This window comes from Phasianus colchicus, chromosome 33 (assembly GCF_987193195.1).
Source record: "Phasianus colchicus chromosome 33, bPhaCol1.hap1.1, whole genome shotgun sequence".
Lineage (NCBI taxonomy): Eukaryota > Metazoa > Chordata > Aves > Galliformes > Phasianidae > Phasianus > Phasianus colchicus.
In genome coordinates, this window is record NC_143468.1 from 1,312,556 (window position 1) to 1,336,582 (window position 24,027).

The 24,027-nt window shown below is 53.8% G+C and overlaps 2 protein-coding genes across 8 annotated transcripts in view; one reads left to right on the forward strand and one right to left on the reverse strand.

The window, feature by feature from the left end:
• On the reverse strand, window positions 1-7,866 carry LOC116235241 (uncharacterized). 4 transcript variants are annotated; one of them, XM_031603260.2, is made up of 4 exons: window positions 7,752-7,866; window positions 5,765-5,887; window positions 3,694-4,187; window positions 2-2,825 (listed from the first exon to the last, which is right to left on the reverse strand). In XM_031603260.2, exons 1-4 carry the CDS (start codon window positions 7,798-7,800, stop codon window positions 2,670-2,672), a joined length of 822 nt encoding a protein of 273 aa, XP_031459120.2. In that variant the 5' UTR covers window positions 7,801-7,866; the 3' UTR covers window positions 2-2,669. The 4 variants fall into 4 exon arrangements, with proteins under 4 accessions (XP_089984441.1, XP_031459120.2, XP_089984440.1 ...); XM_090128314.1 differs by having other exon boundaries at window positions 5,765-6,005; window positions 7,752-7,827; XM_090128313.1 differs by having other exon boundaries at window positions 5,765-6,037; window positions 7,752-7,811.
• The window catches only part of GALNT6 (polypeptide N-acetylgalactosaminyltransferase 6), a 23,444-nt gene continuing 6,426 nt past the window's right edge, over window positions 7,010-24,027 (forward strand). The window contains exons 1-7 of one of the 4 annotated variants that reach the window (XM_090128312.1): window positions 7,010-7,192; window positions 15,422-15,825; window positions 17,045-17,217; window positions 18,441-18,590; window positions 18,715-18,949; window positions 21,011-21,128; window positions 21,220-21,420. In XM_090128312.1, the coding sequence (XP_089984438.1) occupies window positions 7,124-7,192; window positions 15,422-15,825; window positions 17,045-17,217; window positions 18,441-18,590; window positions 18,715-18,949; window positions 21,011-21,128; window positions 21,220-21,420 (1,350 nt within the window). In that variant the 5' untranslated portion in view covers window positions 7,010-7,123. Of the gene's footprint in view, window positions 7,193-7,896; window positions 8,035-11,520; window positions 11,661-15,267; window positions 15,826-17,044; window positions 17,218-18,440; window positions 18,591-18,714; window positions 18,950-21,010; window positions 21,129-21,219; window positions 21,421-24,027 lie in introns of those variants that run through there. The other 3 variants (XM_090128310.1, XM_031603258.2, XM_090128311.1) reach the window with 3 other exon arrangements.

The following is a 24,027-nucleotide window of genomic DNA, read 5'->3' on the forward strand; positions in this document are numbered from 1 at the left end:
TGAGCGGACCTGGGGAAAACAATAACACCGCCCACTCTGCAGCTAAAACAAACACCCTATACTTAAGGTTATTTGGGAAGCAGAAGCATGCTCACACCAATGGAAAGTGTGGGATTAAAAAAAGAAACTCCTGTGTCACCGTGGACCATCTGGCTGGGAGGGGGGTGACTAATTGCACCGTACAACTCAACATCTAAAAATACAATTAAAGCACGTTGAGAAAGGTTCATGCGGTGAAGTTAGATGGTGGTAGAACCTCTACAGCTCAGCCCTAGCCTGAGTCACCAGGAAAGGAGGACAGGCAAAGCATCACACCAAAATTCGAGGTCTGGGTGACACTAAACAAGCTCAGAGTTATTTGTTACAGAATCCCAAAACCTCTCCAGTGCAGAGCAGAGGGGAGGAGCACCTCCCTGCGCTGCTGGCCATGCTCTGTGCAGCCAACAGAGTGCCTTCTTGGCCTCCAGGGAACACTGTTGGCTCGAGGTCCATCTTTGGTCAACTGTTGGTCAACTGTTGGTCAACCATTTGTCCACTGCTGGTCAACCACTCATCGAGCACTGGCCTTCTCCACCACCAAGGCACACTGCTGGCCAATGGTTGGTCAATTGCTGGTCAACTGTTGGTCAACCAGAACACCATTGGCCTTCTTGGCCGTCAGGGCACACTGCAGGTTCATGATCAACCCTTGGTCAACCTGTTGGCCACTATTGGCCATCTTGGCCACCAGGGCACACTGCTGGCTCACAATCACCCCGTTGGCCACCAGGACCCACAGGTCCTTCTCCACGGAGCTCCCTTCCAGCAGCTCAGCCCTTGACCTGCCCTGGTGCATGCAGTTGTCCCTCTTTGGGTGTAGGGCTCTACAATCACACTATTCCCATTAATTTGAACTGTGCCACGCACACACACCTGCATCCCATCACAAAACGCATCTCATAGAAGTCGGCCCTCTGCCACGACTGCTTTGACTCTTGAGAAAAGCCATCTGTGCTCACAGTTTTTAAATTAAATTTATTGGACTTGCTCTCAGAGCAGGAGGAACTGGGTTGGTTTTTCTTCCTTCTGGCAAATTCTGGATGGCTGTTACAATTTCATGCCAAATGAATTTATGGCCCTTCTTGACGCAGAGCGCTGTGCTTCTAGTAATTCTGCAAGCTGCAAACTGATATTTTCTTCCAGGCCCTATAGAAGGGCAGAAAACACCATAGAATGATGCCACTGCCTAATTAAAGCAGGGAGCCACAGGAAGCAGCTTGGAGCTGTTGGAGATGCCAATGGGAAGCTGCACTGTAAGAAAACCCAACCAAGTTAAGGTCTTGTTCACGCTCAGGGCGAGGAGCAGCTCCAGAACCTGCATGGAAGGAACTGAGCCCAGAGATGTAGCTCAAAGAGAGCTGAGGGCTCCATCCTGGAAAATGGTCCCCAGACTGCAAACCCTAAATCTGCAAATCCCAAACTGTCAGGACCCAGTGCTGCCCCATGCATGTCAGTCCCTGCCCTCGGGACACACAGATGTTCATCATCAGCTCCACTGCTTCATCATGCAGTTACGCTTCTGGGAAGAGCCTCGAGTCATTGCTGTTATCTGTGCTGCTAAATATGAGATTCTGGAGCCGGAGACAGGAATTAATCTTGATCCATGGAAGCAGAGACGTCGGACGTTGATTTAAATGCAAGTTGTCTCGAAGATGAGATGCCAGATCTGTTTCAGAGCTACTTGTTAAGCATAAAGGTCTGTGATAAGACCTTTCCAAATGAAAGAAAAAAAAAAAAAAACAGAATACAATGATTTGGAGCTAATTAGCATTTCGCCCTTCTGTTTCCTCAGCTCTGCAGGTGAATTCCTCTGCAAAGCGCATGGGTATGCATTGAGAGAAAACAATATAGACTAGCAACATCACGTGTGCTGTTAATGGAAGAGTGCAACGTTCATTCTGGGTTTGCAGATGGCACTCCAGATAGAAGGGATATGGCAGAATAACGCCCACCTGACAGCTGCACTGCAGGAATTCCTTCCTGTTCTGCTGTTCCCTACACCCATCAGCCCACCCCACACCTATGGGCTTTGAGCAGCCTCCTCCCACCTGGATAGCAATTACAACCCCAGAAGCTAACGAGCCAGAACTGATGAGGTTTTAATGAGGAGCGAGGAGGGGTCTCAGTTCTGCCCCTCATAGTGATGGGATGGGAGCTTTGCATTGCTGCAGGGCGGGTGGCATCATGCATGCAATGCTGACACCCTGGCGAATTCAGATTTAGTGCCATGAAAACATGGTGATGCCCCCTCCTGTGTTCTTGGAAAAAGCAACAATGCAGCTTTCAAATGTCTCTATTCAAGGAAAAAAAAAATAAAAATCAACATTTTCCAGTTCCAGAGAACTTTGGAAAAACGTCCATTTCCCATTAAGCTACAGCTCCCAAAACCTCCTACACACGTCTGGAGCTCAGCACAGAAGCAGTTTTGATACCCATGAAGCTCAATGAGCTGAAACACAACCAGAACCCCCGCTGAGCCCCTGGGCAGCACAGCAGGAACTGATCCGGGTGGCACAGAATGGAACTGCAGCCTGAGCTGACCCAGCAGCTGCATCTCATGCAGGTCCAGAGCCCATTGTGCTGCTCGCAGGTGCACACACGTGGCTTTCTGAGCGTGAAGTCCCAAAGCCCTACTTCATGTGGGTTAAGACATGCTTTAAATAGTCAGCCTGAGCTGTGGTGTCTGCAGGGAAGGTCGCCTGGCAAATGTCACACATCTGAGCAGCTGCAGCTGCACCAGGTCCGAGCGCGGCGTCCTCCAGCATCCATCCTGGCGTCCAGGAGGTCTGTAGGGAGCAAAGGGGAAAGGGATCAGTGGGAATGCAGACACAGCCTCTCCTCGAGCCCTCAGCTGCGTCCAGACCCCCCACATCCATTGCAGGATCCTGCAAGGGTCTTCCCATCACCTGTTGCTTTCCCCGAGGCAGAGCGTGAGAAAAGTGCTTTTGTACGGAGCCAAATGGGGAGCAGCATTAATTTCCTCCTGTGCCATTATCATTTGAGTGCTGATAAGGCACATTAGGACTTCACCAGACAGACAGTGCTTCTACTTCTTTCTTTCTTCTCCTTCTTCTTAAGAAGAAAACAGCTTCTAAATATAACCCAGGCCGAAAATCAATAGCTTTCCCCATGGATACATCACCACAACAGCCACGAAATAATTTCTAAGGGTCTCATTTGGGAAAAGAAATTAAAGGAAAATAGCTTGGCATTTCAGAGACCCTCAGTGGTCAGCCCAGTGTTGGTGCCCCACACATAACACACATGGAAGGCTGAGGGGATGCATCTCAGGATGTATTTTGGAATCAGTGTTTGGGGGCGTATGAATCAGAGAGACTGGAGGAAATAATTAAGAGCTTATTTAATTTGCAGATCCAACAGAGGTCGATACAGACTGCCTCAAGGATCCCTCAGCTGGGAAGGGTCACTGGGTTTCTCCCAATGCACACCAGGTGCTGGAATGGGGTTTTCATGGACCTGACTCCACTTGAAATGGCACAGTCAGTTTCAGGGCATAACCACAACCTTCTGCCACAGCTCCCCACGTTACAGGAAGGGTGAAGGAGAGGATGATGATGAGATGGACAGGTGCCCTTACGCTGGGAAGAGCCAGCAGAACTGGCTGACAGAAACCTCTGACCCCTTCACATTTACCTTCAGAGGTCCCCGGATTTCCACTGGCACCTTTTCTGCAGCAGACAGAGCGCCGTCGCTGGGAGCATCCTCCCTCCCAAGAGCTTCTGGGGCTTCATAGAGGTCCAGGATAGTCAGAAAGGAGTGCTCAGCCTCGCTGCTCGGTGCCACAAATTCCTGTGGGCTGCAGCAAGCTCTCACTCCTTCCTCGGGGCTATTGGTGGTAGAAGTCATCCTACAGTCCTCCAGCCATGTGTCTACCAGCATCTTCTCCTTTTTCCCCACCTGGCTGCTGCCAAAAGCCCCTGGGAGGGTGGCTCTTCCAGCCCCGAGGTCACTGCAAGCTGGGTACCAACCACTGGCACCAGGCAGTGTGTGGGCAGCATTTGGTGGGGCCAGAGGGTGGGCAGAGCCCTGTGGGGCCTTGGGGTGCACCTGGGGGCTGGCTGCTGGCTGCTCCCCTCCCTCTGTCCAAGCGTCCTCTGTGCACTGGATGGGCAGTGACATGGGGATGTCTTGGAAAGAAAGCAAGCCAGACAGGTCAGTCTTGGGGTCTGAGCTTTCATAGAGAATCACTAAAGTTGGAAAAGACCACCCAGTCCAACCCCAGCCCACCCCACCATCCCACTGACCACGTCCCCAAGTGCCACATCTCTGCAGCTTCTTGAACACCCCCCAGGAATGCTGGCCCTGCACCTCTCTGGACAGCCCATGCCAATGCATCACCACTCTCCCAGAGGAGAAACCTGTTCCAAATACCCAACCTGACCCCTTCGGTGTAATGTGAGGCCATCACCTCTCATCCTATCACTGTTACCTGGGAGCCTCTTCCTACCAGCGATAACCACAAGATACGCAATTAAGGGAAAGCAGCCTAAAAGGATCGTTAAATATAGCAACACATTACAGCAAGCTGACTAATTTTTCTACCCCCACCACAAATAACTAAATTAGCATCCAAACTAAAACAATTTCCTTTTCTGCCTTTTGGTGCCAACTCATCCAGCACTCACAAAACTCACTCATCCTAACAACCCCCCATCTCGTAGTTTCAGTAACCAGTGAGGTCCTTTGGAACCAAGAGGCATTGCACCAAGGGCTGGGTGAGTTTGGGCTGCATCCCATCTATGGTTTTTTTTTTTTCCCCTTCCTGTTGCTTCATTCTCTATTTGTGCTGTAGTGAAACAGCCCAGTGTTATCTCCTTTGTGGGGGGTGGGCAAGCAAAGCTCGCTGCCCCCACAGGCAAGGGATGGCAAGAAATACAAGGCTGGGCCAGCATGAAGTGGCAGATGGAGAGAGATAGAGAAGGCTGAGAGCTGGAGGAAGAGCATCAGCTGCCCCACCAGGGGAGATGATGAGATATCTCTGTGTCCTCGCGTGATGGCTTTGGTCTGGGTGCTGCTTGGAGATGTTTATCTGTGTTCCAGCCCCGTGCCGAGGGCAGAGGCGATGCTGCAGGCTCACCCGCTTCGTTGTGGGGGAAATGAGGTGACCACAGGGCTGAAAGAGCACGTGGCAGCTCTTTGCTTGGGCAAAGACCTTCTGACTGCATGAAACAGCCTGTAAGGTTGGGGAAAGCTTGTAGGACCCTGCAGGATTCATTAATTGGAGTGCTAGGGGGAGCAGATGAGCACCCAGAGCACGGTGGGGAACAGGAAGGCCATGGCTTGGTTAGCCATGCAGGCTGCTGGGGTGGGTGAGAGCATTAGCACAGGCAATGAGCAGCCCTTGGAGGCTGCACCACCACCATGCCTGCTTCCCAAAAAGTCTCCAGGCCATCAGCACCATCTGGCACAGCTCCTCCCTGCTTTTCCCAGAGTAAATCACAGCCTGTGGTGGTTTAGCATGGCTTTCAGCAGGCACACGCACGTGGCCATGCATTGGATGGCAGAGGCAAAGCCAAAACATCGTGACAGCCAGCACAGGGAGCTGTGCCTTCAGCCAGCTTCCTCATTACACCCTTTTTGGCAGCAAACCGCTCGGCAGCATGAGGTTAAAGGTTGAAATCCCCTCCCATCAGCCTGTATCTGCTCTTTGCAGTGAAGGAGCAATTCAGCATGACCTCCCCCCATCCCCAGCCCCGCTGCTCACCCACAATGGGGCCCTTCCTGGCGCTCAGTTTCTGCAGCAGCTCGCTCTGCCTGGAGCACAGCTCCCGCAGCCTGGCCACCTCCTGGCACAGCTGGAGGAATACTTCACCCATTTCCATCACACCTGGTCAGGGAGGAAGCAAGAAGCTGTGCGTTATCCAAAGGCAGCAAGGAGGGGACGTGGTGATGGGGAGCACGGTGCTCCGTCCTACTGTGGGATCTCTGGAGATGTCAGTGCTTCACTGTGATGGAAAGAAGTTGTAGTTGCAGTTTTCTTGCAATTTAAAAGAAAAAAAAAAAAAAAAAGCTGAAAAGGGAAGTGATGCTGTCCAAAACAGGGGATAACCCAACTGCTGAGCTGGGCTTCTCCATCTCTCAGCCCACAGTGGAGAGAAGTTCAAGGCCTCCTGATGGAGGGATTGGACCTGTCCAGAGCAGGGAGAGGGGTGGGGGGCTGTGAGGACCCTTCCAAAGCAGCCATCCTATGGTTCTATGATCTTGAGGGACCCTTCCAACCCAATCATCTCAAGGTTCTGAGATCTTTAAGTTCCCTCCCAATCCAACCATCCTATGGTTCTGTGATCTTTAAGGTCCCTTCCAACCCAACCATCCTATGGTTCCATGATCTTTGAGAACCCTTCCAACCCAATCACTCCATTATTCCACGGTTCTGTGGTCTTTAAGGGCCCTTCCAACCCAACCATCCTATGGTTCTGTGATCTTTAAGAACCCTTCCAGCCTCAGATATGCTGTGATTCCATGATTTGGAGAAATAACTATTTTTTTTTCTTTTTTTTTTCTTTTTTTTTTTGCAGCGGTGTGAGAGCAAACAAACTCCTGGCAATGAACCCCAAAGGGGAAGGAGGTCCAAGCACGGGGGCACGACTCCCATTTCTTCAGTCACTCAGCCCTGAGCTGCCCATTCTGCTCCTGAAAATACTCCACATGAAAATCCAGCCCATGCCCACGAGGTATCCTTTAGCCAAATATTGTCACTACGAAGAATAACCTCCCCATGTTGTGTTCAGCACATTTCTCCTTGCTCTAACAGCTGTATTGTGGATTCGACTTTCCAGTTTTACCATATTGCACCAATTAATACCAGTCTGAAAGATAATAAATAAAGCCAAAGCGTGGTGTAAATCTGCAAGCCATCTGCAACGCACGCTTTGATTTGAAAGATTTGTGCAATCGCAATTAGCATAAACATGCAAATCAGCTTTGCTTCCCGTCATATTTTCCAGCTTCACCGCCGCTCAGCGCTGCGAATTTAAGCCCTGGTGCTGTAATTAGGGGCTCAGCTGATGGCTTTGGGGATAACTCCTCTGCCACCCAGAGCAACGTGGGTTCCCCAAGAAGGATGAAGGGCAAAAATCCCAATGGAGCTGAAGGGAATGCTCCGAGCACCAAGAGAACTGCAGACACCGTGGTAAGGTTGCCTTCAGCAAAGGTTTTTTCTGTGTTTCTCACCCCAAAACGAGCTGTGATGGGAGCTGCGTTGTGCTCTCAGCTCTTTGGGCCCCCACTGGTGCTTAAAAACCTAGCACACGAAACCTGCAAAGCAGCTAACTAATTAAAGATTAAGAGGATATATTTTGTCTAGGAGTTATATATAACCGTGCCAATTAATTATTAAGAAGTGTGTGACTTGGAGCTGCCATTCCCAACAAGCCCATATTGATTTTGTACGAGCCCTGCTGGTTTCTCAGTAGTTAACCACGTCTTAATTTCCCCCCAAATTACCGCTTTGTCGTTAAGAGGACGGGAGATCTTAACCTCTCACGTAAACCAAAGAAGCATTTCCAAAATTGCAATTAAAGAAGCAGATGATCAGGGCTCAGAGGGGCACGACCCACGTTCTCCCTCGGTGCTGGGGAATGGAGTTGCTTTAACACAGCAAAAATCCCAACCCCCACCCCACACCTCTCCTTATAACCCAATGGGGACCCCGTGAAGCCCCAGGGCTGCAATTTGGGGAGCACACTTACAGTGGTGGGGGGCCCTCCTGCCCCCGTCCTGGTGGCCACAGCTCAGCATCGGCCTCTGGGCGCAACTGAAAAAGCTTCTCTAACAGAAAAATCCGGGGCAGGGAATTTCCCTTCAGTTTTTCAGTGCTCAGAGTGAAACCTCAGCGCTGCTGAGAGACAGGAAATATAGCAGCAGTGAATTACAGGCAGCAAACCCAGGGCTTAAAATTAGCTCTCAAGAATCCGAGAGGCGATGCTGAAGGCCAACGGTGGTGAGTTTGGGCTCTCCTCTGCTCCGTGCCAGGTAAGCCGTTGTCTGTTCTGTGCCTCAGTTTCCCCCTGCCCTTCTCAAGCAACGTGTTGGTGCTTTAATGTGTTGGGGATTTGCACATCTGCGATGCCGGCTGCCTCAAAGCCCTGCCCGACTTATCCTCCGTAAGGCAGCTAATATTCAACCTCACATCCCAATAATCCCAAAGTAATTCTCACTCCACCCCAGCTCAAATCCCTCAAATCCTCCATACAGCATGGGAGCCAACACAAAATGCTCAGCAGGAGATTAAAACCCTCCCAGCATTTGTGCCTCCTGCTTTCAGGAGCCTGGAGAAGCCCCTGGGGTTTCCCCACTGGCATTTCCCTCGCGCTCCTCTGCCCTTCTGTGCATCTCAACCACTGCTGGGATGCACAGAAGACTCGGGGGATTCTCATCCTCTGCTTTGTCTGAAAAAGCAGCCAAGCATTGGCACAGACTGCCCAGGGAGGTGGTGGGCTGTGTGGGGATGTGCCATCCTGCTGTGGGGACGTGGCATTTGGGGACAGTGGGTATGGTGGGATGGGTTGGAGTTGGGCTGGGTGGTCTTAGAGGATGTTTTCAATTCTGTGATTCTATGATTTTTTTTCCGTGCATCGAAATCCATTGCTGATGGGGTTGCTTGTGCCTATACCTGCTACACTGTTCAAACCACATCTTCCAGAGGGGCTGCAAACAACTCTGTCACACCATCTCTACCACAGAATCATAGAATCACAGCATGGCTTGGGTTGGAAGAGCCCTTAAAGATTATAGAACCATAGAAGGGCTTGGGTTGGAAGAGTCCTTCAAGATCATAGAACCATTGAAGGGCTCTGGTTGGAAGGGACCTTAAAGCCAACTCAGCTTTAACGTGGAGTCCTCAGTACAGCAGAGACTTTCCCTGCTTTCCCAGGGACTTTTCCTGCCATAGCAGCCACCCTCAGCCCTCAGCTGGAATCTTCATGGTGATACCACCACCTAGTGTTAAACGTGGGGCTGGAGGATAAGGAAACGGGGTGCTCAGAGCTGGGGTTGTGCTCCATCGCAGCCCTGTAGCAGCACAGCTGGAGAGCAGCAAAGTGGTGCCATCAGGAGCTCAATAGGGATGACAGGGATGGGAGCAATTAGCAAATCCCAGCGTCGATGGTCTGTGTGTCCACCCACCCAAAGAAACGTTGCCAGCAGTTCTCACAGCCCGATAAAAATGACCTTAGGGTTCGCACCGCTGCACGGTGCAACCACTGAGCTACGGGTGAGGGAGGCTTTGGAGAGCCGGAGTAATTAACAGTGAGAATAATAACAAATATGAGGTGGAACGAGGACTGAGCACGAGTAGGGAGAGCACACCTGGGCTCAGAGCTTCACTGGGTCTCAGCACCCCACATCAGCTCCTATGGCCCATACAAGCACCTATAGGTCCCTATGGCCTCTATAAGTCTTTATCAGTCCCTTATAGCCTCTATAGGTCTTTACAGCCTCTATAGGCACCTATGACCACTCCGGGCCCCTATGGCCTCTATAGATCCCTATGGCATCAATAGGCCCCTATGGCTTCTATAGGCACCTATGGCTTCTATAGGCCCCTATGGCCTCTCCAGGCCCCAATGGCTTCTATAGGCCCCCTCTCCAGACCCCTATGAACTCTACAGATCCCTATGGGCATCTATAGGTCCCTATGGCCTCTATAAGTCTCTATCAGTCCCCTATGGCCTCTATAGGCCCCTATGGCCTCTCCAGGCCCCTATGGCTTCTATAGGTCTCTATGGCCTCTATAGGCACTTATGACCTCTCCAGACCCCTATGGCCTCTATAGGTCTCTATCAGTCCCCTATGGCCTCTATAGGCACCTATGACTTCTCCAGGCCCATATGACCTCTATAAGTCCCTATGGCATCTATAGGTCCCTATGGCTTCTATAGGTCTCTATCAGTCCCCTATGGCCTCTATAGGTCCCTATGGCATCTATAGGCATGTATGACCTCTCCAGGCCCCTATGGCCTCTCCAGGCTGGTAATTCCCAGCATACTGGTATCAGGCCACAATAGGCCATATGGCCTCTATAGGACTCAATGACCTCCACAAGCCTTTCATTCCCAGCACATGGGAATGGCCACTATGGGCGGCCATATTCTTATTCAAAGAATCACAGAATGGCTTGGGTTGGAAGGGACCCCAAAGACCATCACATTCCAACCCCTCAGCCACAGGCAGGGCCAGCACCCTTCAGATCTGACACTAGCCCAGGTTGTCCAGGCCCCCATCCAACCTGATCTTGAACATCTCCAGGGATGGAGCATCCACAGCCTGTCTGAGCAGCCTGTTCCAGCACCTCAATCTCATATTAAAGAACTTCTCCCCAACATCCAATCTAACCCCTCCCTCCTTGAGCTTAAAACAGTTCCCCTTGTCCTATCGCTGCCTACCCTCGTAAAACATCAATTCCCTTCCTTTTTATCATCCACTTTTAAATACTGGAAGGTATTTAAAAGAACCCCACCTTGTCCCACTGCCACCCCTCTGCAGATGGAGCCCAGGATCCCATTCAGAGGGATCATTGCCCTTCAAGAGCACCCCGCTGCCTCATGTTCAGTCTTTCACCCAATGGGACCCCTGGGTCCTTCTCTGCAGGGAGTCTGTACATGTATCAGGGACAGGGAGGTGATTGTCCTCCTCTGCTCTGCTCTCGTGAGGCCCCGTCTGCAGCACTGCGGAGCCCCCAGGACAAGAAGGACAGGGAGCTGCTGGAGAGGGGCCAGAGGAGCCACGAAGATGAGCAGGGCTGCAGCACCTCCCTATGAGGACAGGCTGAGGGAGCTGGGCTCGTTCAGCCTGCAGAAAAGAAGCTGCGGGGTGAATCATTGCAGCCTTCAGCACCTCAAGGGAGCCTGCAGACAGGAGGGGAGTCAGCTCTTGGGAAGGGGAGAGAAGTGCAGGACGAGGGGAAATGGCTGGAGTTGAGGGAGGGCGGATTTCAGCTGGATGTCAGGGGAAGTTGTTTGCTGTGAGAGCGGTGAGGTGCTGGAACAGCTGCCCAGAGAGGCTGTGGATGCCCCGTCCATCCCTGAGGTGTTGGAGGCCAGGTTGGATGGGGCCCTGGGCAGCCTGGGCTGCTGTGAAACGTGGAGGTTGGTGGCTTTGTGGGGTTGGAGCTTCGTGATCCTTGAGCTCCCTTCCAACCCAACCATTCTGTGATTCTGTGATTCTGTATCTGGAATTACTCCATCCCAAGTGCAAAACCCCGTATTGTCCCCTTCACGTCCCCTTCATTCCCTACACCTCCCATATCACTCCCTTACACCTTATTACTCCCTTACTCCCAGCACCCTGATGTCAACCCACCACAATCCCAAACTCCCCACAGCATCCCAGCCTCTCCCCAAACCCCTCCCAGCGCCTCACCTCGAGCCCATCCCCCATTATAACTCCTATAGACCCCCCCCCAACCTCCGGACTCCCACCATCAGCCCTTGGGTCCCTTACGATCTCCATCCCTCCGTTGCCGAGGACGGCGTTAGGACCTCGCGGTGCTCACCTGTGCCCTGGGGCGAGGCAGGTACCGGCTGCATCCCCGCCCCCCGCCCCGCCCCCCGGACGGCACCTGCGGCCCCGAACCCGCGGCCGCCGCCGCTCCGGAACGGGTGAGTGGGGGTCGTTTGGGGGCTGTTTGTGGGTTTCGGTTTTTGTGTTTTTGGTGTCGGTTTGGAATCTCCGTCCCGCTCTTGAGTCCGGCTCGCTCCGTCCCGATTTTCGGTCTTAGTTTCGGGTTCCGGTCTCGGGTCCTCGGTGCTCGGTCCCGGATTTGGGTTCCCGGATTTCGGTTCCTTGTTCCAGAATTCGGTCCTGGTCCCAATCTCGGTCCTGGGTCTTCAGTCCCGGTCCTGGCTTGGATCTCAGTTTTCTGTCTCTGATCCTGTCCCCGGTCTTTGGGGTCTCCTGTGTCCGTAGTCCTTGGGGTCCCCGGTCTTTGGGGTCCCCCAGGTCTCCCATTCTTGGGGTCCCCAGTCTTTCAGGTCCTCCTGGGTCGCCGATGTTTGGGGTCTGAACTTTTTGGGAACCTCCTGAATCCCGGACTTTGGGGTTCCCAGTCTTTGGGGTCCCCCAGTTCTCCCATCCTTGGGGTCCCGAGTCTTTCAGGTCCCCCCAGGTCCCCAGACTTTGGGTTCTGAACTCTTTGGGGTCTCCCAGGTCCTCAGTCTTTGGGATCCCCCTGGTCCCAGCCTTTGGGGTCCTCAGTCTTTTGGGTCCCCAGAGTTCTTTGATCTTCGGAGTCCTCTGGGTCTCCCTAGTTCCAGTCTTTGGGATCCCTGGGTCCCCAGCCTTTGGGGTGCCCCTAGTCCCACTCTTTGGAGTCCCCCAGGTCCTTGGTATCCCCAGTCTTTAGGGTCCCCCTGGGTCCCCAGTCTTAGGGGTCCTTGGTCTTTGGGGTCCCCCTGATCCCAGTCTTTGGAGTCTCCTGGGTCCCTGGTCTTTGGGGTCCTCAGTCTTCAGGGTTCCCCTGATCCTGATCTTTGGGGTCCCCTCTGGGTCTCTGCTATTTGGTTCCCCCAGTCTTTGGGGTCCCCAGTTCCCAGTCTTTGGAGTATCCTGGGTCCCTGGTCTTTGGGGTTCCACCAGGTCCCTAATCTTTTGATACCCCACATCCTCAGTCTAGTCTTTGGATCCCCCAGGCACCTGCTCTTTAAGATCCCCAGACCCTTTCTTTGTGTTCTTGATCTTCAGGTCCCATTCCCTGGTCCCAGACCTTGGTGCTCAGTTCCTTTTCTGATCATCAATCCCATTCCTGGTCCCGGTCCTTGACTCTCTGGTCATGGGTCCCATTCCCTGATCTTTGGGTCTCTGTCTCAGTCCTTTGTCCCCATTCTCTGGTCTTGAGTCCAAGTCCTGGCCGCAGTCTTCAGTCTTCCTTCCCAGTACTGGATCCCTGGTTTTCATGCCCCACTCCCTGATCCCAGTCCCATTCCCACCCTATTGCATCTTTGGGGTCTCCCTTCATCCCCCAAAGCACTCAAACCACCTCCTACCCCCCAGCATCACTCCTTTTTTTCTCAATCTGCTCAAAATTCAAGACGTGCCATCACACTCCCACAATGACAGGGGGAGAGAGGAGAGGAAATCCCACCCGTGGGGCTGCGACACCTCTTGGCTTTTTGCCATCCCAAACACCACTGGCACCCCAACCAACGTGGCCACGCTGCCACGTGGAGCTGAGGGTGGTGTCGGGTGAGGCCGTGCTATCTGCTGTGTTGATGTCTCTGCCTTTTTATTTATTCTTTTTATTATCATCATCATTTTGCTGTTCTGCCACTATTGCTTGTTTTTGGGAGGAGGGGGAGAGAATATCTCTATTTCAACCTCTGGAGTTCCTCCCTCTGTCACCAAGGAGGAAGCAGCTGTCCCATCACGTGGGCACTATCCTGCTGCCACCCGTGGCTGTGACCGTGTTGGTGACCCTTTTCCTTAAATCCCTTTCCTCCCCCCCCCCCCCCGTTTATTTCTTCTTTCTCTTTTTTTTTTTCTTTTTTCTTTTTTTTTTTTTTCCTTCCTTTTAAAACCTCTTTCGAATGCAACAGGCTTAATAACTCTCTCCGAACAGCTTGCACGTGTTGCTCTTGCTGCGTGCATCCTGGGGACGGTTTTGGGGAGGTCTCGGGAGTTTTTGGGGTTGGGGGGCCAAGGGAGGCTCTGGGGGTGCTATGGGGGGGGGATCGGTGGTGGCTCTGAGCCTTGGGAAGGGGCTGTGCAGTGCAAGGCTGGAAATGTCCTCGTGGCAATGCCCACCCCCGGGACGCGCCCTGCGGGTGACTCAGCCCTGCAGGAGTTTGTCACGATGTCACCGCGCTCCTATGGAACACGGGGGGGGGGGGCAGCGGGGGGGGGGAAACGTCCCACGTCTCAGTGCGGTTCTTACGGGGACCCCGTGAGCTCCCCTCCCCTCTCCCCACCCCGCGTTCGGGACTGTAGTGGGAAAGGAAAGGAGAGTTTTGGGGAAGGGCTGATGTGAGATGTCAGCGCCGAGGGGGCGGATTGCTGCTTTGGGTTGTGGGGGGGCTTCTCTTTTCGGCTTTTAGGGAAGGAGATGGGGTGGTGGTTTATTGTAGGACCCCTTCTTCCCCTCCCCGAGGGATGGACCCTTTGGGGCTGAAGCTGCTGTGCACCTTCCCCATGGTGCTGCGCTGAGGTTCGTTAGCAGATAACGAGGTGCTCGTGAGTGTGATCAAGGCAATGGGGCCAGCAGAGGATTGGGGAGGGTGGAATTGGGGTTCCTCCTCTGCACCAACGCTGCCTTCACCTCATTGCACAGAGCTCCAGGAACATTGAGGGTGAAATTGTGGGGGGAGCTCAGATTAGAAACAATATATGAACGGAGATCCGGGTGGATGAAAGAGGGGGGCGGAAGTTGAGCAGAGATTCATTTTTTCTCCCCCTTAATTCTGCTTTTTTTCCTTCCACGTTGGGCAATAAAGCACTGTCTGAACGGCGGCGTTGATCCCGGAGCCCTACGGGCACTGAAAGCGGTGACCCGGAGGCGGAGTGTCCCCCTCCCCTATAGCGCATCGCTGCGTTCCCCCCGCCCCTAAACCTCATGGGGCCGTGAAAGAATGGGGACCCCGCACTGAGCTCCCTGCCCTTGAAGTTGACAGCGGGGTGCTGGGGGGGGGGGAGGGCTGAGCAGCTTCCAAAGCATTTTAAGAAAGAAAAAAAAAAAAGAGAGAGAGAGGGGGAGGGAGAGGAGGGGGTGATCCTGAAGAGGAGGAGGAGGAGATGGCGGTGAATGGCTCCCGCGGAGCTTCTCCATGCTCCGGTGGCAGCGGCTCACAAAGAGCAGCGGGGAGGAATGGTCGGCGGATGGGGCAGAGCCCCGGGTGCTGGGATTGCTGCTCCCAGATAGCACAGCTCGGACAGATCTGCACTCCTTCCCAGGCAGGAGAAGTGCCCGAGGGGAAGGCTCTGTCCTTGCGTCCCAAATGTTGGAGTAAACTTTTTTTAATGTTTTAGCTTTGTCGCACATCGCGTCGATGCTTTTGCTGCGTGCAGAGCTTGCAGGGAATACTGCTGGGGCTGACGGTTTGCGTCTTGCAGCCTCCTTCCAACCTGTTTCAGCTGTTTCAGGGCAGGTTTGCAGGGTGCAGGTGATGAGAAGAGCTCTGGGAGGGGCTCTGCTCTCCGACAACGCCGGGCTGCTCCGCTGACAGCTTTGCAGGTTGCATGGGTGAATTAACCCCTTGTTGCGTTTCTCCCCTCCAGGTTAACGGAGCCATGAAGCCCCCACGGACCCCCCGACCCTGAGCCGTGCACCGCAGCTCCTGCAGACAGCATGAGGCTGCTCCGCCGCCGCTACAGCCCGCTGAAGGTGGCCCTGGTGGGCGCCGTCTTCCTCCTCTTCCTCTTCATCCTACAGAGGGACGTCGGGGACGGCGACCCGCGCGAGGAGCCCTGGTTGAAGAACATCGTCGATGGGAAGGACCAGGTCATCGACCTGATGCTGGGCGCCGTGCACAACCTGCGTGACTCCATGCCCAAGCTGCAGATCGGGGCCCCGGTGCCTCCGGAGGAGCCGCCCCACAGCGCCCGCTCCTGTCCCTCTGGCTTCTACACGGCGGCAGAGCTGCGCCCGCTGCTGGAACGACCCCCCCAAGACCCCTCCGGCCCTGGGGCTGATGGCAAAGCCTTCAAGAAAGAGCAGTGGACGGCAGAGGAGAGCAAGGAGAAGGAGAGAGGCTACGAGAAGCACTGCTTCAACGCCTTTGCCAGTGACCGCATCTCCCTGCAGCGTGCGCTGGGACCCGACAGCCGCCCTCCGGAGTAAGAGCCCCCTCCTCCCAAAAGTGTGCCGGCCTCCTCGGCTCCGTTCAGGGCAAAGTGAAGAGGAAATCAAAGCAGAGATGGGCCTGCAGCTGCCTGCTGCAGGAGCTCCATGCTCTCGCTCTGCAGCAGCATATTGCAGGAGCTCTATGCACTCCCTGTGCAGCTACCTGTTGCAGAAGCTCCATGCAGCAGCCCAGCACGGGAGCTTCAGGACTTTGCTCTGCAGCAGCGTATTGCAGGAGCTCTGTGGATGCTTTATGCAGCAGCCTGGTGCGAGAGCTCCATGCAGATCCCCATTGCATGAGATCCATGACTTTTCTCTGCAGCTGCCCATTGCTTGAGCTCCATGCACTCTCCATGCAGCTGCCCATTGCATGAGCTCCATGCCCTCGCTCTGCAACAGCATACTGCAGGAGCTCCATGAACTCTCCGTGCAGCTGCCTGTTGCAGGAGCTCCATGACCTCGTGCTGCAGCAGCAGCCCCATGCACCACCAGGTGCATCAGCCCAGCAAAGAGGCTGCAAACCACTTTCTGAGGGGCCTGGCACCTTGGGAATACCAAATTTCTCCTCGATTTCTGTCTGCTTTATGCTTGATTTGTAATTGCAGCGGGTGAAATGGCACAGCAGCTCTTTGTGTACCTGCTCCGGGCTCCAGCATCTCCCCCCTCCCCTCCTTTCTTCCAGCCCAGCCCTAAGCTGACTTTTTCTTTTCTTAGTGGAGTGGAACAGCCCCAGGCAGGGGGTGAAGGAAGCGGCTTCAGCACCGCCCGCCCGGATTAGAGCGTGCCCCCAACCCCTGCCTGGTCGGGGGTGGGTTTGGGGGGGGGGAATCCTGGAGAAAAAAAGCTCTGAATAGGAAGGAGAAGCCGCGCCGGCCGGCGATTATCCGTGCCTAGCAGGTGTAGCGGTCACAATGGGGGAACACCGGGTCGGGGTGGGATGGGAATGTCATTCACTGGACCGGAGGCGACGGGGGCAAAGGGAGGGGAAGAAAAGAGGTAAACCCAATGGAAATCAAAGAGGCAGAGCTGCGGGGGCTGCCGGTGTCGCTGCCCCCCCATGCAGAATGCCGCGGTGGGGGACGACGGCGTTTTGTTCCGGCACGCCAACCCCGCTGCTTCTTCATGCCTGGTGCATAGCCACGATAAATTCTGCTTTTTCTTCCCTTTTATTGCTTTTTTTTTTGTTTTGTTTTTTATCCTCCCCTCCCCTAGGTGCATCGACCAGAAGTTCAAGCGCTGCCCGCCCCTCCCCACCACCAGCGTCGTCATCGTCTTCCACAACGAAGCGTGGTCCACGCTGCTGCGCACGGTGTACAGCGTCCTGCACGCCTCGCCTGCTGCACTGCTCAGGGAGATCATCCTGGTGGACGACGCCAGCACGGACGGTGTGTGGGGCTGTTATGGGGCTGTTATGGGTCTGCAGGATGGGGAGCAAAACGCTCCTGGGCTTTTCTGAATCGTTTCCTACCGCCCTGAGCGCCGTTGGGTTTTTTATTCCGTCTGGATGAAGCCCAGGTGCTCATCCGACGTCATACCTCGTTACATGGCTCGCTAATGAGTTCCACCCAAAGCAAACGAATGGCACGGTGAGGTGTTGGGAGAGGAGCAGACTTTACCCTCGCGCTCTGCTTCCGCCTCCCAAGGTGCGTAAAGCTGTGTGTGCTGCACCTGGAAAATAAAGGGATTTCTGCACCTGAAGCATCTCCTGGGGCAGAGCGACGCGTTGCTCAGCGTGCAGCATCCCAGGGAGAGGTGCGGTGGTGCTTTCTTCACACAGCACTCTGCTCTCTGCTGGGTTTTCTGCCCTGAGCACTGCTCATCCCTGTGCACTCACGGTGTGGCAGTTCCCATTCCGCCCCAGCGAGATCCGGGTTGTGTTTTGGCCAAGAAGTTGTGGTCTGGCTATGTGCAGACATGGGCAGGGTGGGAGATGCTATGAGAAATCCTTGGAAAAGCCAAGTGTGGAGCCAGGAACTTTGTGATGGGGACACGGGTTGGGTGCCCCTGAGATTTGGGGTCTCTTCTGGGATGTTCAGCTCTCTGCTGAACACTTTGGGTATCCCTTCCCAAACCCCTCCTTTGGTTAGGTGGATCTGCTCCAAACCTGAGCCCAGGACAGCCTTCCTCATCCATTCCTCAGTGATGAAATTCTGTGTAGTCATAATGGCAGTTTAACCACAGAGCCAAAAGCCCTTTTCCCCCCACCGCTTCCTTGGTGATGGCAAAATGCCAGTGACATTGCAAACTCCATTTGGTGGGCATGGTGGGGTTTGGTTGGTGGTTGGACTGGATGACCTTCGAGGTCTTTTCCAACCTTAATGTTTCTATTTAGGAACGTGATTTAGTGGACGCGGTGGGGATGGGCTGATGGTTGGACCGGATGGTCATAAAGGTCTTTTCCAACCTCAATGATTCTTTTTTTAGCAAATCAAAAACCTCTCAGGCTGGGGGAACGGGAAGGGCTTGTGTCACCCCCACCTCGTTGCAGGATGCAAATGGGAACAGGGACGCCCTTTCCCTCCCTGTGGGGACCCCGATGTGCTGAATGGGGATGAGGAGTGGGGGCTGAGCTCACCCTGAGGCTGTCCACCCTCTTCTGTTCCTCTAGAATATCTGAAGGACGAGTTGGACCGCTATGTGAAGCAGCTGCAGATTGTGCGGGTGGTGCGGCAGGCGGAGAGGAAGGGGCTGATCACAGCCCGGTTGCTGGGAGCCAGCGTGGCGAGCGGCGAGGTGCTCACCTTCCTGGATGCACACTGTGAGTGTCTGCCTCCCCACCACCCCTCTGGGTGCCCATGGGGTCGGGATGCAGCCCCCAGTCCTGGCGCATCCCATTGAAGCGATGCCGGTGAGGTCGGTTCACCCTTCCCTGTGCTCCACAGGTGAGTGCTTCCATGGGTGGTTGGAGCCCCTCCTGTCCCGCATCGCTGAGGAGCCCACAGCTGTCGTCAGCCCCGACATCACCACCATAGACCTCAACACCTTCGAGTTCTCCAAGCCAGTGCAGTATGGCAAGCAGCACAGCCGGGGCAATTTCGATTGGAGTCTCACCTTTGGATGGGAGGTCGTGCCACCCCGTGAGAGGCAGAGGAGGAAGGACGAGACTGTCCCCATCAAGTAAGCCTGAGCATGGGGTGTTTCATGCCAATGTAGAGCCCTACACCTGAGGAGGAACAACTGCACATACCAGTGCAGGTCAAGGGCTGAGCTGCTGGAAAGGAGCTCTGCAGAGAAGGACCTTGGGGTCCTGGCTGGCCAACAGGGTGACCATGAGTGAGCAGTCTGCCCTGGTGGCCAAGATGGCCAGTGGTGTTCTTTTTGGCCATGGGTTGACAAACAGGGTGACCACGAGCTAGCAGTGTGCCCCAGTGGCCGAGAACACCAATGGTGTCCTGGTTGACTGATGGTTGGCCAACAGTTGGCCAGTGGTTGACCAAAAGCTGACCACGAGCCAGCAGTGTGTCCCGGTGGCCAAGAGGGCCAGTGGTTCCCTGTGGTGCACTGCACAGAGCATGGCCAGCAGGGTGAAGGAGGTGCGCTCTGCTCTGCTCTGCACTGGGGAGACCCCATCTGGAGCACTGGACCCAGTTCAAGCAGACAGGGAGCAGTTGGGTGAGCCCCCCATGGAGGGTCCAGAGATGGTGGGGGCCTGGAGCTGTCATTTTTCTTGCTGCTTCGTGACTTTTTACATTCCCAGCATGGTTTCCCCGTGGATTCTGGGGCCAGGAGCTCTCTGGTGGCTGATGCTTGGGCAGGAGGGAAACCTCAGCGTAGGTTCGGTGAATCTACAGACACAAATGTGACTTTGAAGGAAAGCCCTCCTGAGTTGCTTCCAGATCCAGCTAAATCTCAGTTCTTGCAAAGCCTCTCATTAAGGGATTAATTGCTGCCTTTTCTCTTCTTGCACTCAGAGCCCGCTACCTGGGCATGGGGTGGTATTGAGCTGGCAGAGCAGCGAGCAGGATGCTACCTGTGGGTTGGGCTGCACTGATTTTCTTTTTTTTTTTTTTTTTTCTTCCCTTCCAACCCAATTTTGCAAGCAGAGAAGCCCCCAGCACCAAAGCACGCTGCCTTGTTTGCAGGCTACAGCGGGTAAGCGCTGCTGCAGAGCTCCCTGCTCCCCATGGGGTTATGCAGCAAAAACAAACCCTTTGCTGGGTGTGCTGGGGCTGCTTGCAGCAGGCTTGCAGCATTGGCTTCAGGCAGCAAGCTGAGCCCACAGCGAGCAGGCAGGGACACCAGCAGGTGCAGGAAGGATGCTTGAGGGGTTGGTTTGTGCCCCCCCAAAGTTCATCCCACAATTGCTCCATGCAGCTGATGGTGAAGCTGTGAAAACACCAACAGTGCCACAGAGCTGCGTGTTGCAGGAGGTGAGGGAAAGCATCCGGAAAAAAAATGGGCTTTCTCCTAGGAAAAATAAAATTAAAAATACTGACAGCCTTGGCTCTGGGAGCCCAGTATCCCCACATTGGCAACGGGGTTCCTCCAGCTGCTGAGCCCCACTGCCATGTGGGGATACCTGACACTGTGTTTGGCTGCGGCTGCATCCTGTCCAGCAGGACTGGCTTTGTGCAGAGGTCACCTGGGAGACGTCCTGGCCCCAATAAAGGTCCCTTTCTCTGTGAGCTGTGCTGGCTCCCAGCAGCGTTTCATCTCTCCCCGCTCCTCTCTGCAGGAACGTGGCTGCTCAGCGAGCTCCTTTTTGTCCTCATATTTATATATTATTTTTTTTTTTCTCCCCCTTGAATAAAGGCAAGTTTCTGTTCCAGCCTCCCTTTTCTAAAGATCAGATGGAACAGATTAGAAAAGCCAGAGGAGTGAATGGGGTGCCTGGTCACTGAGCTAATCTCTGCCTTTCTTTGCTGCGATAGGTTTTCTGTAATCAAATCCACTGTGCTTTGCTCTGGATCCCGAGGCAGCAGAGTGAGGCCCCTCAGTGCCATGCTGCCCTGTGTTCCTGCTGTCCCCTCCTGGCAGTGGCTCCGTCCCCATGGTGCCCCTCTGCTATGGCCATGGCAGCAAGAGGGATCACTTCCAGGGCTGGCACGCAGCTGGTTGAGGGGATGCTGCTGCCCAGTGCCACCCTCTGTGATGTCCCCTGATCTGCGTTTTGGTGTTTTCTGAACCTGTTCTACAGATGGAGGCCCTCCAGCCTTATGTTTTCTCCCTGTCCTGTAGGTCCCCAACCTTCGCCGGTGGCCTCTTTGCCATCTCCAGGTCATACTTTGAGCACATCGGTTCCTACGACGACCAGATGGAGATCTGGGGGGGAGAGAACGTGGAAATGTCTTTCAGGGTGAGGCCGAGGGGGCAGGGCATTCAGAGCACTGCTTTGGGGGACATCCTCGATCCTGGGGCTGCTCAGCCCCCACGTCTCATCCCTGCAGGTCTGGCAGTGTGGGGGTCAGCTGGAGATCATCCCCTGCTCCGTGGTGGGCCATGTCTTCCGCTCCAAGAGCCCCCACACCTTCCCCAAGGGCACTCAGGTCATCTCCAGGAACCAGGTTCGTTTGGCTGAGGTCTGGATGGATGACTACAAGGAGATCTTCTACAGGAGGAACCAACAGGCTGCACAGATGGCCAGAGAGGTACCTGCACGCCAGAGGCGGTCTCACTGTCATACAATCCCTGGGTGGTTTGGGTGGGAAGGGACCTTAAAGAGTGTAGAATTGTAGGATGGTTGAGTTGGAAGAGTTCCTGAAGGTCACTGAACCTTGGGTCCTTAAAGATCATAGAGCAGTAGGATAGTTCGGTTGGAAGGGTTCTTAAAGATCACGAAGCCATGGGTTGGTTGGATTGGGAGAGACTTTGAAGATCACTGAACTCTAGGATGGTTGGTTTGGAAGGGTCCTGAAAGGTTATAGAACCACAGAATATTGGAATGGTTGGGTTGGGAGGGTCCTTAAAAATCCTAGAACCATTGAGTGTTGGAATGGTTGGGTTGGAATAATCCTTAAACATCATAGAATAATGGGATAGTTGGGTTGGAAGGGTCCTGAAAGGTCATGGAACCATGTGACAGTGGGGTTGGAATGTTCCTGAAAGGTCATGGAACCATAGAATGGTTGGGTTGGAAGGGTTCTGAAAGGTCATGGAACCATAGAATGGTTGGGTAGGAAGGGTTCTGAAAGGTCATGGAACCATAGAATGGTTGGGTTGGAAGGGTTCTGAAAGGTCATGGAACCATAGAATGGTTGGGTTGGAAGGGTCCTGAAAGGTCATGGAACCATAGAATGGTTGGGTTGGAAGGGTCCTGAAAGGTCACGGAACCATAGATTGGTTGGGTTGGAAGGGTCCTGAAAGGTCACGGAACCATAGAATGGTTGGGTTGGAAGGATCCTGAAAGGTTATGGAACCATAGAATGGTTGGGTTGGAAGGGTCCTGAAAAATCACGGAACCATAGAATGGTTGGGTTGGAAGGGTCCTGAAAGGTCATGGAACCTTGGGACAGTGGGGTTGGAATGTTTCTGAAAGGTCATGGAACCATAGAATGGTTGGGTTGGAAGGGTCCTGAAAGGTCACGGAACCATAGAATGGTTGGGTTGGAAGGGTCCTGAAAGGTCACGGAACCATAGAATGGTTGGGTTGGAACGGTCCTGAAAGGTCACGGAACCATTGAATGGTTGGGTTGGAAGGGTCCTGAAAGGTCACGGAACCATAGATTGGTTGGGTTGGAAGGGTCCTGAAAGGTCACGGAACCATAGAATGGTTGGGTTGGAAGGATCCTGAAAGGTCGTGGAACCATAGAATGGTTGGGTTGGAAGGGTCCTGAAAGGTCGTGGAACCATAGAATGGTTGGGTTGGAAGGGTCCTGAAAGGTCATGGAACCATAGAATGGTTGGTTTGGAAGGGTCCTGAATGGTCATGGAACCATGGGACAGTGGAGTTGGAAGGGTCCTGAAAGGTCATGGAACCATAGAATGGTTGGGTTGGAAGGGTCCTGAAAGGTCGTGGAACCATAGAATGGTTGGGTTGGAAGGGTCCTGAAAGGTCATGGAACCATGGGACAGTGGAGTTGGAATGTTTCTGAAAGGTCATGGAACCATAGAATGGTTGGGTTGGAAGGGTCCTGAAAGGTCCTGGAACTTTGGGACAGTGGGGTTGGAATGTTTCTGAAAGGTCATGGAACCATAGAATGGTTGGGTTGGAATGGTCCTGAAAGGTCACGGAACCATAGAATGGTTGGGTTGGAAGGGTCCTGAAAGGTCACGGAACCATTGAATGGTTGGGTTGGAAGGGTCCTGAAAGGTCACGGAACCATAGAATGGTTGGGTTGGAACGGTCCTGAAAGGTCACGGAACCATAGAATGGTTGGGTTGGAAGGGTCCTGAAAGGTCACGGAACCATAGATTGGTTGGGTTGGAAGGGTCCTGAAAGGTCGTGGAACCATAGAATGGTTTGGTTGGAAGGGTCCTGAAAGGTCGTGGAACCATAGATTGGTTGGGTTGGAAGGGTCCTGAAAGGTCATGGAACCATAGAATGGTTGGTTTGGAAGGGTCCTGAATGGTCATGGAACCATGGGACAGTGGAGTTGGAATGTTTCTGAAAGGTCATGGAACCACAGAATGGTTGGGTTGGAAGGATCCTGAAAGGTCATGGAACCACAGAATGGTTGGGTTGGAAGGGTCCTGAAAGGTCATGGAACCATGGGACAGTGGAGTTGGAATGGTCCTGAAAGGTCATGGAACCATAGAATGGTTGGGTTGGAAGGGTCCTGAAAGGTCGTGGAACCATAGAATGGTTGGGTTGGAAGGGTCCTGAAAGGTCGTGGAACCACAGAATGGTTGGGTTGGAAGGGTCCTGAAAGGTCATGGAACCATAGAATGGTTGGGTTGGAAGGGTCCTGGAAGATCACAGAACCATGGGATGGGGTGGATTGGCAGGGTCCTTAAAGCCCATCCAGCTCCAGCCCCTCCTGTGAGGTCCTGGGGTCTGAGCTCCTGCCCAGAGCTTGGAGCTGATCAACAGGATCAAGTTCTGCAGGCTCAGCTTAGAGCAATGAAATCAAACACGGATGGGAAAACACAACCAAAGAAAACAAATCCTTTGGGCCATAACGCTTTCTAGATGCATTTTTTTTTTAACACCACCAAAGTGTTTTGTCACAGCTCAGCTTTGCTCTGGGTCCCACTGGGGTCCTGCAGTGGGCGGGAGGACGAAACTTTTGGCCTTGGAGGGGGATGAGGGGTTGGTT